The 15,884-nt window shown below is 43.8% G+C and overlaps 1 protein-coding gene across 6 annotated transcripts in view; it reads left to right on the forward strand.

Moving 5' to 3' along the window:
- Nucleotides 1–15,884, forward strand: part of WWOX (WW domain containing oxidoreductase) — a gene marked incomplete at both ends in the record, with an annotated part of 882,099 nt that overhangs the window by 254,777 nt on the left and 611,438 nt on the right. For 5 of the 6 annotated variants that reach the window (XM_081274221.1, XM_081274218.1, XM_081274223.1 and 2 more), the window contains one exon: nucleotides 3,073–3,337. In XM_081274221.1, coding sequence (XP_081130347.1) covers nucleotides 3,073–3,337 — 265 coding nt within the window. Of the gene's footprint in view, nucleotides 1–3,072; nucleotides 3,554–15,884 lie in introns of those variants that run through there. The other variant, XM_081274219.1, reaches the window with a different exon arrangement.

Below are 15,884 nucleotides of genomic sequence, written 5' to 3' on the forward strand. Positions count from 1 at the left end.
TTAAAAAATCTTCAGTTTAACAACAACAAAAAGAATGAGACAATGCATAAATACAAGATGGGGTGCCCTTAAAAATCAAAAGTTAATGTCTGGAGGCAAACTGTATAGTATTTTAGTGTGTCCGCAAGAGAGAATTCTATTAAGACCTTTTTGTTTGGCTTTGTCAGTTTTTCACCTTGCAAATAGAGCTGGCAGCCTTTGAAGAGCTGTTTTATTGCCTCTGGAGCTGAGGGGTGGACGTGGCCATATTTTAGGAAGCCTGCCTCGGCTCAGGGGGATCAGGTCCACCCTATGTGCTTCCTGGAAGATGGTCCATGCAAGCCTTGGGAAGTTCCAGATGGGCTTTCTGCCCAAGAGATGGCCGGAGGACATCAGGGTTCTCATGCTGCAGGTGCTGTTTCTAGTGGGAGACTCGGGACCCAGCAGCCGGAACTTCTCCACCTTGATAAGTGCCCTCCACCTGGTTCCATGTGATTTCTTACCATGCAGTGTTTCGGCCTTGTTCTTAGATTGGGTTCTAGGAAGGAACCCTGCCCTCTCAGAAGTATAATCTGCCTGTGTTCCTTACTCATGAGCTACTTAGGTGTCAGCCTTGAAGCCAAAGCAGGGAACTCCTTCCTGACATCAGAAAGGGCAGCACAGAGATATTAACACAGAGCTCAGAGGGTTTGCGCCTCGTGGTACATTTTGCCTTTTGAGCAAGGCTCAAACCAAGACTTTTTGCAACAAGGGAAATTTGCCCCTTGGTTTGGAATTTCAAACCCATGATCAAACTTCAGTTCTCTAACCCCGTGTTCAGCCCTGCAGTGGCCCAGACACTGCCCCAGTAGCACACAGGAGGCACAGTCCAGCGTCAGAACCAGGTGAACAGTGGCTTGCAGTCAGGGGTGGTGACGGGGGGCCCAGCACACAGGCAAAATTTGAAGGCGTCACAGCTGGTTTCATCATTGACCTTAAGGGGCAGCAGTGTCAACGAACACTGGGATTGATATCCTAGATGGGATCCTGGAAAGTGGATGCTTAATTTCCATGGAAACATGCACTTCAGCCTGTTCCTGGGGCTTCTTTCAATCCACACCCCTCCTGCAAACGGGACACCAAGAAATAATATCGACTTCCACAGGAGTGTTGGAGAAAGCTTCTTGGAGGAAGAGGCTCCTGAGCTTGGTTCAGCTAAATGCAGACACCAGAAAAGGGGCTTCCAGGAGTAATTAGCAAAAGAAGCCTGGGAGGTGGGAGCAAAGGGTGTTGTGTTTCTCCCAAACATTTTAGATCTGCTCTACCTCTGTAATGTCCTTTTCTGCCTTGAGGAAGTCGGGTCTCCTAGTCATGTCCCTTAACTTGGATCTTTGCAGTTCTTGGATCATAGCCCCTTTTCTGACAGCTCTTCTGTAACACCTTATGACTGCATTAAAGTAAAGTTCAGAAATAAAGTATCTCCTCTGCAACAACATGACAATCAGATGTGTGTGTTGGTGCATGTGTCACCTCCAGTGGAACAGTCACAGGCAGACTGTCGATTGGTGTGTGGCTTTGCAAGAGACAGCACCCAACGCTGACTCAAGCTGCATGCTCCAAAAAACCCTCAGAATCTGAAATCGCATCCATTCCTCCTCATTTATGTGGTTCTCGCATGGCGATCCTGGAAACTCAGTGGATGGTGAAACTGAAAATGTAAAGCACAGTTGGGCTCTGGCTCAGGTAATTAGATGCAGGCTTTTCATCTGCTTGGAAGTCCAGGGGGACAGTCTTTATTGAGCAAGAATCCACCTGCATCGTGGGACATCCACCATCCCTGATCCCTGCCAGCGATTGTTATTTCCACCAGAAAAAGACCCCCATAAATTTTCAAATTTCCCGCTAAGTTTCCCTGCCTTAGACAAGTAAGCTCGGAAGCCTGGGCTCTTCCTGTAGTTTGGGGACTCGGAAACAGGCAGCCAACAATTAGTTTCAAGGTCTCCTTGCCGGATCCTTGATGGCATCCCTGGTCCTTGGATTTGTTGATGACTTTAGAGCAGCAATACCGTTTAGCACCAGAAATTGGATGTCACTGGTGGAGCCCCAGAGAAATGACAGTCACTTTCCCTTAGAATGCAAGTTTCACCTGCCCGTGTGGCTCTTTTGTGTTTTTGTGCCCAACCTGAACCACAGGATGATTCTGTATTTTTCACTCTGCTGTTTCCTGCGGTATCCTCGTACTTTCTTATTACCCAGGGCCCAGAGTAAATTTAATGAAGCAAAATATGAGTTGTCCTTAAACAAAGATGAGAACATCTAGAAATTCCTTTTGTTATGATCCAATTTTTTTAAAGCAGTTACTACTTTTTTTTTTTTCTTAAAGGAAGAAAGGAATGGAACCCAGCAGCTGGTGTTTAACGACTCCGTCAGACCCAATTATAAAACATCAACTAGTTACTTTGATTTGTGCGCATCCATGCCATGGGTATACTTAAAAACATCACGCTCTGCCATACTTAAAAACATCAGGCTCTGCCAGAACTCGTTTTGGCTTTGTTTACATTTATCTTTTAAACGTAGAAGACTATGGCACCTTACCAAGGTTACAGCCCCTTTATAATCATTAATTTTTAATCTGGAAGAGAGTCTTGGAGGCAGCACGCCTTGTCTGTATTTTCTCGGATGCTCAATAAAAAATACATACAGGACTCCAGCTTTGGCTGAAATAATCCAGGACAGCCCAACAAAGGTTAGGCGAGTGGTGCCTTTAGTTCCAAAAGCAGCAGCCCTTGATTTAAGATGCTTCCTCATTTAATTTAATTTAATTATCCTTGAACTTCCTGTGGAAGGTTTTGAAAAATACCTGGGAAGGGTTGTGGGGAGCTGGGCGGGTTGACCGCTGTTACAAGCACAGGCTGATGTAGGTGTCTTTGGAAGAGGGTGACTTGCTTTGTGATGTACCAGATATCTGTTTTGAAGGGACATGATTTGATGTACGCAGGACTGAGTTTGCAGTAGTCCATGCAGCATCTCCTTAGATTTCTAAATAAAAAGTTACAACTAGACAAAAAGCTACAGCTTGGTTGCTTTGGGTCCTATCTCCTCTTTTTTCAGATTTACGGACATCAACGATTCCTCCGGGAAGCTTGACTTCAGCCGTCTGTCCCCATCACAGGGCGAGTACTGGGCCATGCTGGCCTACAACAGATCCAAACTGTGCAACATCCTCTTCTCCAACGAGCTGCACCGGCGCCTCTCCCCGCGCGGGGTCACGTCCAACGCGGTGCACCCTGGGAACATGATGTACTCCTCCATCCACCGCCACTGGTGGGTATACACACTGCTGTTCACCTTGGCGAGGCCGTTCACCAAGTCCATGGTAAGTCCACGGTTTCTGGTGCCACCAGCACCTCCAGCGTGCCTTCCCTGGAGATATCCAGCTGTGCATATCCTCCCCTCCTTGCCATTTGTCCCCAGGAGAAAGTCTGGTCTTTACCTGGGTCATGTCATGCCTGAGCTGTCAGCAAGGGCCCAGTACAGGTGGCCTCTCTGTGGCAGGATGGAGAGAAGAAGTGGTTTCTCAAGGTTGTGCTGAAGGTCTTGATGGTTTATTTTGTTTGGATGTGATTTCTGTTTTGACTCAAAAAACTTTGAACACCTATTGTGTTGGGCATCACACTTGAGAACTGTGTTTCATGTTAGAAGGTGAAAAATGAGGATTTGTGATGTGCAGTGGTTCAGGTCTATATTCCCAGCTACTAGAGAGGCAGTGGAGGAGGATCCCAGGTTCAAGGCCAGGCTGGGCAACTTAGTGAGACCCTGTCTCAAAATGGGAAAATGCAAAAGGGCTGGGGATGTAGCTCAGTGTGTGGTGCTTTGTCTAGCATACATGAGACCCTGGGCTCAACCCCCTGTGTGTGTGTGTGTGTCTGTCTCTCTCGCTCGCTCTCTCTCTCTCTCTCTCTCACACACACACACACACACACACACACACACACACACACAGAGGTTTGTGACTATTGGATTGGTAGCAGTGTGATCCCTTTGTGTTCACTGAGAAGCTGTATCAGATGTTCTAAATTCTTTGAATGGAGAAGTCGATGTACCGTCTCCTGGAGAGCCTTCATGGCTGGAGTGTACTCTAGTCTTTACATCCCCACACGTGAATCTTCTTGGATAAATCACATCACCTTGATAAGATGTGGAAGTGTTCACAAGAGGAAATGTGAAGTTTTTACATTTTTGACGGTTGTTTATCAACCGTATCTAGAAACTTCTTCCATGAACGCATTTTAAAGGGAAATAATTCGAACAAAGAAAATATGCTGTACACAATGTATTTGGGAGACTACATTTCTAATCTCTAGACATTTAAAAATATTTCCTATTAATAAACGCTAGTGTTTCCATTACCCAAACATAACATCTACACCACAGAAATTCCCTGTTCTCCAAACATGTTTGGCCTTCGGAAGTATGTCAAACCATCATCTTCCAGTTTATCTCAGCCTCTGAGTGTGGTCTGTCTCCTCCTGAGGACGCTCACACCTGCCGTGCTTACCCTTCATGTTTGTGGATGACTTTAAGAACTACCACATGAATCTCAGGAATTGTTTAGGAGACGAGACAGGAAGTAATAGTACCCATGCATGCCAAGCAAGGGCTCCACCAGTGAGGCACACCCAGTCCCCAAATGGGTCTTAAGTAAGACAAATGCAGTTAAAGTGTTGAATACTTAATGTGCAGAGTGGAGGGAGGGGACGAGGCGAGTGGCTCTCCTGGTCAGTGGGTGGGTGGGTGGGTGGGTGTGGGGATTATATCTGGAAAGTAAATGCGTGAAACCGTTCGCACCTGGATCACAGGGCTGGGACCTTCCCCCACCATGGGCCTGTAGGGCTCTCACCCCCCCCCCCCCAAGGCTTTCCTTGACCACAGTGAGGTCTCGTGCTGTTAGGAATGTGGGTCTCCAGTGGGTGTCAGTGCCCCTCACAGCTGCGGATGGATTGTTAGAGTTTGGGTGAGAGAGGAGAGAGAGACGCTCCTGCTTTTCTGTTGTCCTCTGGCTTCAAGACCAACAGGTGCCCACGGCCAGTCCTCGATCGTCATTGGTAATCATTGTGTCTTGAGTCTTCTCACTGGATGTGTTCCTTGGTGGGAACTCAGGAACTTACTTCTATGACAACAAAGAGTTTTGGTTTTGTAACCTCTTCCAGAATGTTCCTAATCAGAGGATGTGACAAGAAAGATGTGGAGGGGGCTCTGTGTATGGAATTTGATGGGGTGATGCAACTAGCTCACTTGCTGTGAATTCCAGAGCATGACGAGTGGTCAACAAAAAGGGCAGAAACTGTTATTCTGTGACTTGAGCCCAGGGCTCAGGGCCCTGGAGAGGGGCAGGGGGAAGAGACACGTTCTCATGCAGTCATGCTGGTCGGTATCTGTGTTTCTGGGGGTGGGTTGGTTATTATCTAATATCGAATGTGAACTGTGCCTGGCAAAGTTGGGGGTGATCGTTGGTTTCTTGGATCTGCCAGGAAGGTTTCTGTGACGTGCTAGCAAGTCACCTGGAGCAGGCATCCACATGGCCTGGTGAGTGTTTGGGTTTGTGGTCAGTGTGGTGAGGATGTAAGCCAAGTGGGAAACCAGTGTGGAGTTAAACTGAGGCAGGAGCCTTGCCACGTGGGCCAGGAAGAGCACCGAGTGGGGAAGGTCATGTTCCGTGAGCGCCACTCCCTGGTGCCTGGCCTCTGTGGCTGTCCTTCACCTCCCTGGCCAGTGTGCAGAGGCCTCTTCTGCCCGCTACCCTGATCCATCTGGACCCCAGTCACAGAAGCACAGAGACTACTTGTGAGCAGGTTTCAGTGACCAGAGCAAGGCAAGGCTGAGGCCTGAGAGGAAGACCCCGTAGAGCATCCTGGGTAACAGGTAAATGGAGTAGCCACAAGACCCTGGGTGAGAACCGTGTTGAACATGCACAGATAACTAGTCCTTGGGAAGGGCTAGAGGAGGGTCGTGACCTCGTGAAAACCCACATTCTGTGTCAGTTGCCAGGGGAGCGGTGTACCTAGAAAGGCAGCGGTAAGCAGCACCCTGTGCCTGGAAAGGGGTTTGACGTAGCCTCCCAGTGGTGGCAAGAGAAGGAAGTGTCCCCCTGGACAGCTCTCCTGTTAGTGACCCTAAAGTCAAGACCTGGCTCTTGCCTCTGGGAATGGGGACAGCCTGGACAGTCACTTCAGGTTCAAGCCTGCCTCCTCATAACCAAAAGGGTGATGCATGCCATTGTGACCATCGGCCATGATGGACATAACATCTGTAAGAGTGGACGTAGAATTTCTGTAGAGACTGTAATCTGACTAGCAAACATGATAGCCACTGGCCACATGTGGATATTGAGGCTAATATAACTGAGGAACTGAATTTTTAATCTGACTGCACTTCAGTTAATGTAAATAGTCATGAGGGCCCAGTGGCTTCCATATTGGAGATCAGAGATCAGTGATATGCCTGCCACAGTGCCTATTGCAAGTGGTACTTCTCATTGTGTTGGCTGTAATTAGTTTCTGTGAGCAATGTCTTGGTCTAGAATATTCTCCAAAGTGCAATTGCTGATAACAGGACAAGAGTCAGGAGGCTAAAGGACCAGGCATAGAGGGAGCTGGAGGGCTCTGTTCTTGGGCCTTTGGGATGGAGGGAGGGAGGGAGTTACTCATGAGGCAGGAAAGGCATGTGCATGGAGGGAGCTTGGTTGCTTGCTCTCCAACCTGCACATCTGGTCTCCCAGGAATACAGTGTTGTGGACATTCCATGAGTAATTGGTAGAACAGCATCTTTAATATTCCACAAGTGGAGTGCCTTAGATAAGCATAAAGATTAGAAAGTTGCAGGATGTGAAGCTGAGTTTAGATTCTCATTAAAATCCTCCCTAATAATACATTTATATTTTTAGGTGCTTAGAGGTATTTTTGAGCCTTTGAAGTTCCAGTGTATAAAGAGGTGGGAGGAGGTGGGGCTTGGACTTATTTCTCAAACTCTGAGCCAGCCCCTTCTCCTTCATAGACATCTAGGACTCGGTATCTTCCAGAGTGGCATCAGCTTGAGTGTAGACCTGGGGTTGGTCAGTTTCACTGGCAGGAAAAACTAGACTGATTCCGAGTCACCTGCACGCACTCTCCAATGTGTGTGGCTTGGCCTTCTTTCAGTCACAATAAGGTATTTGCTCCTTGGGCGATGGATGCACCTCTGCCATTTTAATGGGAACAGATTTTTGGACATAGACCACACAGGTGCAGCCCATGCCCTCCCCACCTGAGGGCTGGACTCCTGAACACAGAGGACGCTGCATGGCATGGATGTAATCTCCCCTTTGCCAGATGTCTGGCGCTGGGTGTTGTGCTTTCTGGCGTCTTCTGCATGTCACCTCGAAAAAAGTCTTTTTTCTCTACACCAAACTTGCTGGAGTACACACTCCGTTGTGTGAGGTCGAGCAGAGAAGAAATACAACCTAGCCTTGGGCTGGAGCCCTGGCTTTGCCTATCCACGATAGCCGCTTCTGCAACCATTAAACAGCAGTATTCTAATATCAGCATCCCTTTTTTATTTGCTCTGACTTGCTGTGACTGTGGTGATTTTAGTTACAGTAATTAGGTCACCCTTCATGGAGTCAGGCTATTTTAAGTGCCTCTTTAAGGAATATTGTTGCAGATCAGTAATTTTACAATTGGATGTTCTTGTGCAACTTTATTAAATGTAATCTGTCTTTTAAATGTTGCCCTTTTACAGTTATACATTTCTAATTGTTGCTGTAAATGCATTATCACTTTGAAATTAATTAATTTTTCCATTTTGGCCGCCTGCAGTATAATAATCACTAATGAGAAACTCATAGGGATTAATTCTCAGCACAGCGACCCCTACTGGTAAAGGCACATCTCTACCGCCCTCTGACATCCGGAGGACCAAGGCAGTGTAGGGGGTGGATGCTGAGGAAGAAATGCTTATTTACCCTCCCTCCAACTTATAATAAAATAATGAGTCAAAATAGAAATAGGATTATTTTAAGCATGGTTCCAAAACAAGATGCAAAATTCGTCAAATAACTATTTCTGAAGCATCTTAAAGGAAACTAAACTTGGATGAGAGCTTTCTCATAGTGAAGTCACATCATGTGTGCACTATATGTTTTCCTCTCTCTCTAGCCCCTTTTATGCAATGAAAATACTCTAAAATTAAATTTTATATATGTGTTAATGTGCATTTTATCTTAATATGTATATTGCACTTTTACAGAATATTTCTCTATGGATTTTAATTCACAAAACCTGACTAGTATTATCAGATGACATGAGAGATTTTCAGGGGCAATTTTGACCATTTCAGTTGTTGCCCTAAGTGTGGACTTTGGAATCCTACTGTTCTTCCAGCTTGGCGGTTTAGGCCACATAGCAGGATGCTTGACCAACAACACCTCCCTTCTCAGCTGCTGCTTAACAGTGTTCCTCGGCGTTAGAAGTATCATCTTTATTTTACGTGTGCATAGAGAGCTTACCCAGCTCACGAAAATGGCGTTTCCCTTCCCACCTTCGCCGTCTACCCTGGGTCCATTTACTGCTGTCACATGCACCACGGTGCTGTGCTGTATATATTTCCGGGTGCAGCCATGGTTCCTTTTTAACAACATTCAACAGACAGCACCTTCACGAAGCTACCCCGCCCTGCCGCAGTCTTGGCTGGGCACAGAATCACGAGCCAATCAAGCAGGAACAAAACTTTATTTTGAAAAAGCCGCTAACACTCTCAGCGCCAGCAAGTCAAAAACCGGTCCTCCCACGAGGGTGTCCGACCGGAACCGCGCGCCGACCGGAACCCCCCCGTCTCCTCCCACCTCCTCCGGAATTCCCTCCTACTATCCTTCCCCAACCAATGGGAACTCTCCAGCAGTCCCGTAAAGTCCCGTAACTTGAGTCCGGTAGCAGGCCAAGGTGAACAGCGGGAGTCCAGTTTGCATATGAATGTAAATTTTAACATAATCATCTCAGTGGCTAGCTGGCGTCACTTTACAACCAAAGGTGCCATACATCGTATATATGCTTGTGGCTCCTAGCATCTGCCCCCTTCTGTTTAATTAAGCAACAAGCAATGTGGCTAGGGACCGTGCCTGGTAGGTTGTCCAATTTAACATATGGTTCTTACCCGTCATGGGAGAACTGACCTTTAGGCGTCAGCTTCCTGTCTTAGGTTGAATCCACTGTAATCAGAGCAACCCGTCGCTGACTACCGGTCCAGCATTCAGCCATGCTTGTGGATAGGCCTATGCACCAGTGGGGGGGTGAGGTTCTTGCCTCACCTCTGTTGGCCCCCAAATTTAGCCTTGGTGCCAGTGGGGGGGTGAGGTTCTTTGCCTCACCTCTGTTGGCCCCCAAATTTAGACCATCACTAGTAGAAGGGAGGAGGATACAGAAATGCCACGACACCAAGCCAATTGACGGCTCCTTTGGAAAAATTGCGTCACTGGTGACACCATCAGCAAAGATATGCCAGTATTACCACAATAAACATGGGGTGAGCTGGCAAGGAAATTGCATCACTGGTGACACCATCAGCAAAAATATGCCAGCAGTACCACAATTCGGTGCACCAGATGATATTTCACAATGTATGCAACTGATATATAGTCCAGGCAAGTTCTGCAAGCAGTTCAAATTGGAGGAGTCTATCAATATGTCCATATCCTCCCAAAGTAAATCAAGTCCTTGATAGCATTACTTGTTGAGTTATATTCATTGATGCATCAGTTTATACAGTTTACTGTGATAGCTATCATAGAAGCTGTAGTTTGGTTTTATCTCAGTCTTCACTGGAATTGGGATGGAGATGGAAATTCTGGCAATGATGGTAAAGAGACAATATCCTGAACAGAATTATTAAATATAATAAAAAGAAAAGGTGAAAGTAAACAAACAGATCTGTTAAACTCCTTTAAAAACAATCCTTAACAGCCGTTTACCAAATTTAAATTAGTAAACAAACAGATCTGTTAACCATCTTTAACAACAATCATAAACAGCTGTTCACCTAATTTAAATTAAACCATATAAATCACGTGAATAAAGAAAAAATTCGGATCCATTTTTTCATGAGCGCTCCTCATATAAGAAATATGGACATACACACATACAGACATACAACACAAAACAGAAGTGTGCACACAACATACAACACATAAGACAATAGTAAATAAAGGCCTTGTAACTATACTTAGGTGAAATCTCCATTGTAATGTTTAAAAACTCCACAGTCAAAAAAAAAATAAATAAATAAATAAATAAATAAATAAATAAATAAAAAATAAAACACAGTCAAAAAATAAAACTGATCAGAAAAACATTAACCTAGGTTTGTATGAGCTCAAAAATAAAATAGAACTTTATGATGTGGAAAAATGCAATAATAAAATAGATACTGAAAAAAAAAACCTTGGTTAATCACTGTCGCAGATGTAAGAATAGCCAAGCTGGAGCTCTGGATGTCAGCTGTTATGGATTTGAGTCAAATCATCTTCTTTTTCTGTAGAAATTGTTTTAGTTAATCTCTCTGGAATCCAAATCGGTTGCTGTTCATCCTGTGGGAAAACACAGACAGCGCCCCGATTCCAGACTATCACTGGATCCGGGCCTTTCCATTGTCCTGTTAGAATATCTTTCCAAAGTACCTTAGGCTTATGTACATTTTTGGGGTACAAATGTCTTTCCGCAGCACTAAGTCCCGATGAATCTAAATTTAAAAAGTTTAGAGTAAAAAGGGTTATTTTAAGTTTATCTTTGGGGGATATATACCCCTTTCCAATTCCCTCCTTTTGTTTTAATAAGTACATTTTAATAGTTTGATGAGCTCTTTCAACTATGCCTTGTCCTTGTGGATTGTATGGAATTCCTGTTATGTGAGTAATACCAAATGATGAGCAAAATTGTTTAAAAGAGGAGGAAGTATAACCAGGACCGTTGTCCGTTTTTAACTGTTTTGGAACGCCCACAGTGGCAAAATTTTGTAAGCAATGAGCTATAACATCTTTAGTTTTTTCTCCGGCATGAAGGGAGCCCATCAAAAATCCGGAAGAGGTATCAACTGTAACATGTAAATATTTTAATTTTCCAAATTCTGGCAAGTGTGTGACGTCCATCTGCCAAATATGGTTAGGTATTAGTCCTCTAGGATTGACTCCAAGATTAACTTGTGGTAAAAATGTCACACAATTTTGACATTGTTTTATTATATGTCTGGCCTGTTCTTTAGTTATTTTAAAACGCTTTTGTAAAGTATTAGCATTGACATGGAACCTTTTATGAAAATTTATAGCTTCTTCTATTGTGGAGAAAATATGTATGTCATGTGTAGATTTATCTGCTAGTTCATTGCCCATACTAAGGGCTCCAGGCAATCCTGTATGTGCCCTGATATGACCTATGAAGAATGGATCTTTTCGGTCCCAGATTAGACTTTGTATAGCGGAAAACAAAGAGAAAACAGTAGAGGAAGGGGAAATCCTACCAGCATCTTCAAGGGAATTAATAGCATTAACTACATACTGACTATCAGAAAATAAATTAAATACAGAATCTTTAAACATCATAAAAGCTTGTAATACTGCATTAAGCTCTACCTTTTGAGCTGATTGTTTGGGTACTAAAAATGTAAAAGTTTGATCAGGAGTAACTACTGCTGCTGTACCATTGTTTGACCCATCAGTGAATATATTTGGAGCATTTATGATAGGGGTTTTTCTTGTCATTTTTGGAAAAACTACAGGATGCTTAGACCAAAAAGACAACAAAGGATTAGATGGTAAGTGATTATCAAATGAAACACTAGTGTTACACAGGATTATTGCCCAAGTATTTAACTCATTAGCTAACTCATCAATTTGATCCATAGTATATGGAGTAATAATTTTATTGGGAGAAATCCCAAACACTCCCTTAGCTGCTTTTATTCCTTTGAGTATTAATTGTCCTACAGCCTCAGGATATCTAGTAAGAATAGTGTTAGGGGAATAAGATAAATGTATCCACAATAATGGACCTTCTTGCCAAAATACTCCTGTAGGAATATTTTTTGTTGGTAGTACAATAAATAATAAAGGCAAACTTATATCAATTCTATCCAAATGCATATTTTCCATATATGTTTCAATGATTTTTAATACTTTTCTTGCTTCAGGCGTTAACATGCGGGGTGAATTTGGATCTGATGGACCTTTTAGAATATCAAATAAAGGTCCTAACTCTCCTGTTGGTATGCCTAGATAAGGCCTTATCCAATTTATGTCTCCCAATAACTTTTGAAAGTCATTAAGTGATTTGAGTTGATCTACTCGTATTTGAATTTTTGGTGGACGGACCATGGTTGAGGATAATAGAACTCCTAAATAATTAATTGGAAGATTTAATTGTACTTTATCTATTGCTATCTCTAGATTATAATTTTTCAATAAATTTGTAAGTGTGGCATAACATTCTAGTAATGTGTTTTTATCTTTATGTGCCAGTAACACATCATCCATATAGTGAAATATTTGTAGTTCAGGATTTTGGTTTCTAAGTGGCTGGATTGCTTTATTAACATAAATTTGACACATAGTTGGGCTGTTAGCCATCCCTTGAGGGAGTACTTTCCATTCATATCTCTGATCAGGACCTTCATGATTCAGTGCAGGGATAGTAAATGCAAAATGTGGACTATCCTCGGGATGAATTGGAATTGAAAAGAAACAATCTTTAATATCTATAACTAAAACATGCCAGGTTTTTGGTAAAGCAGACAATTGAGGAATCCCTGATTGAGCAGGTCCCATAATAACCATCTCATTATTAATGGCTCTTAAATCTTGTAATAATCTCCATTTACCAGATTTCTTTTTAATGACAAAAATGGGAGTATTATAGGGGGATACGGAAGGTTGTATATGTCCTTCCGCTAACTGTTGTCTGACCAAGTCATGGGCTACTTGTATCTTTTCTTTAGTCAAGGGCCACTGAGGAACCCACACTGGTCTTTCTGATTTCCAAGTAATTTTGATTGTCTCAGTGGCCCTTTCTGAAAACCCAATTCATGTCTATTTATTTCTTGATCTATTTGAATAGGTGCTGTCATACCTTGTTCTTGTTCTCTTAATCTTTTTTCTTTCCTAAAGCCTTGTTTAGCCCTAGTAGTGGGCGCGTTAGGATTGATGTTATTTGTTAATGTCAATCCTAATTGATCTAGGACATCTCGTCCCCATAAATTTACAGGAAGATGATCCAATACATAGGGCTGTATAGTTCCTTCACATCCTTCAGGATCCCTCCAATCTAATACCATAGCACTTCTATGGGGATTTGTTGCCACTCCTAGGCCTCGAAGCGTTTGAGTGGCTTGTTGTAATGGCCAATGTTTTGGCCATTCTTGACGAGATATGATGCTGAGGTCAGCTCCTGTGTCCAGCAGCCCATTAAAGTCATGTCCTTGAATTTTTAATTTTAGCATTGGGCGAGAATCTAAATTTAAAGACAGCATAGCCCAATCTACACCTGTGGAGCCTAATCCCTTGGAACCTCTTTCTACATTACAACTGGAAAATTTATCATGCAGGCTGGGTATTATTAATAACTGTGCTATTCTATCTCCTGGTGAAATTACTGATATACCTCTTGGAGAACTAGCTATAATTTTTATTTCACCTTCATAATCGGGATCAATTACCCCAGGACTTATCATAAGTCCTTTTAGTGTAGAAGAACTGCGTCCCAATAATAAGCCTACTGTTCCCTGGGGAAGAGGTCCTTTTACTCCTGTGGGAATGATTTGAATTCCCATCTCTGGGGTTAGTACTGCTCTGGCAGAGGCGCAGATGTCCAGCCCTGCGCTCCCTCTAGTTTGTCTGATGAGGGATTTAATGGATAATGCGTCCTGGGCACTACCTTGATGGGGCTGTTGGGTTCCTCCATTGCCCCATATATTTGTGGTTTGGGGCCCCGGGGCATTGGGCCCTCTAGTCCGTTTTTTGGCAATGGAGCTTGATACCTTTCTCCACGATATCGTGGGTAAACACTTGGTCCTTGTCCGTTTTTTGATAACGGAATACCCTCTATGGTGGTTTGAGAACGGCATTCATTAGCCCAATGTCTCCCTCTACGGCATCGTGGGCAAATACCTGGTATTCTATTCCTTTGATATCCAGCTTTGTTAAACCCTCCTCTTATGGGGCAACTCCTTTTAAAATGTCCTGTTTGATTACAATTATAGCATGTTCTTGGCCTGGCATCTAAAGCCTGTTGTACTGCTGCTAAGACTTGCCCCTGTTCATTAATGTCTCTACATAATTTAATATATGTGTTTAAATCCTCATGTCTCCATGGTCTAATGACCTCTCTGCAGCAACGATTTGCTTGGTCATAAGCCAGTTGTTTTATAAATGGCATTACCTGTTCTGTATTTCCAAATATCCTAGAGGCTGACTGAATAAGTCTATCTACAAATTCAGCATAAGGTTCATTAGTTCCTTGTATTACCTTAGATAATTGACCTTGTAAGTCTCCATGCCCCTGTAAAGTTTTCCATGCCCTAACTGCATCTACAGCAATTTGTGCGTACACACCAGGGTCATATTCAATTTGTTGTCTTTGACCCTCATAAGGTCCCTTCCCCAAAAGCATGTCCATATTTCTTTGAGGGTACCCAGCTTCTGCATTTCGCCTAGCTGTCTCCATGCAAAATTCCTCATTGGCAACCTTCCATAACAAATATTGTCCTCCGTTTAGCACAGATCGACACATGTTAGCCCAATCTGCTGGTGTCATGTCCAAGTTGGTAACAGATTCAACCATGCTTATTGTGAAGGGAGCTTGCGGCCCATAGGTCGTTACAGCCTCCTTTAATTGCTTTATTGTTTTGAAATCTAAAGCACGGTGAATTCGTTGCCCTCCTGCCTGCTCAAGTACAGGGCATGCTAATCTTTGGGGTCCTGCCTCAGAATTCCGTCCATCAACTACGGTAGTTGAGGGCCGCTCAGCGGTAGATGGAGCTGTTGGCTGAGTTACGCCCTCTGGTGATAGAACGGAGTTGGTAGCAACCTCCTGTTGTAATTCTCCACCTGATGGCTGCTTGTCCTCTAAGCTTGCTTTCTTTAAATTCTCCTCTGTCTGACTAGCTTGAGAGACCTTCTCTTTTGCTTGACCTAGCGTTTTTTCTACCATAGTCTGGACCTCTAACAATTTACTTAACAGTTTTTCGGTTTGTTTTTTATTGGATTCTAATCTACTATAACCTAACCCAATAAGGTAGGATAAAACAAAGCCGAAGCAGAATGAAACAAAGACGGAGCAGACAATGGTTGTATCAATTTTCTCTTTCTCAGGGCTGAATAACTTCAAACCTTGAGCCAACCATTTTTTCCAGTTCGCCTGAGAAAATTCTAGGGCTAGGGAGCTCGAAATGAAAACAAAATAAATCAAAACAAGAACACATTGTTTTCTGAGAAGGTCATCCATCCTGTCGCCTTCCCTCAGGGGCGAGCAATTTACTCACCTCTAAGCTTCAGGCGTTCCCCGCACGGGCCGCCAAATGCCGCAGTCTTGGCTGGGCACAGAATCACGAGCCAATCAAGCAGGAACAAAACTTTATTTTGAAAAAGCCGCTAACACTCTCAGCGCCAGCAAGTCAAAAACCGGTCCTCCCACGAGGGTGTCCGACCGGAACCGCGCGCCGACCGGAACCCCCCCGTCTCCTCCCACCTCCTCCGGAATTCCCTCCTACTATCCTTCCCCAACCAATGGGAACTCTCCAGCAGTCCCGTAAAGTCCCGTAACTTGAGTCCGGTAGCAGGCCAAGGTGAACAGCGGGAGTCCAGTTTGCATATGAATGTAAATTTTAACATAATCATCTCAGTGGCTAGC

The sequence above is a fragment of the Spermophilus citellus genome, assembly GCF_964194105.1.
Source record: "Spermophilus citellus genome assembly, chromosome: 18".
Lineage (NCBI taxonomy): Eukaryota > Metazoa > Chordata > Mammalia > Rodentia > Sciuridae > Spermophilus > Spermophilus citellus.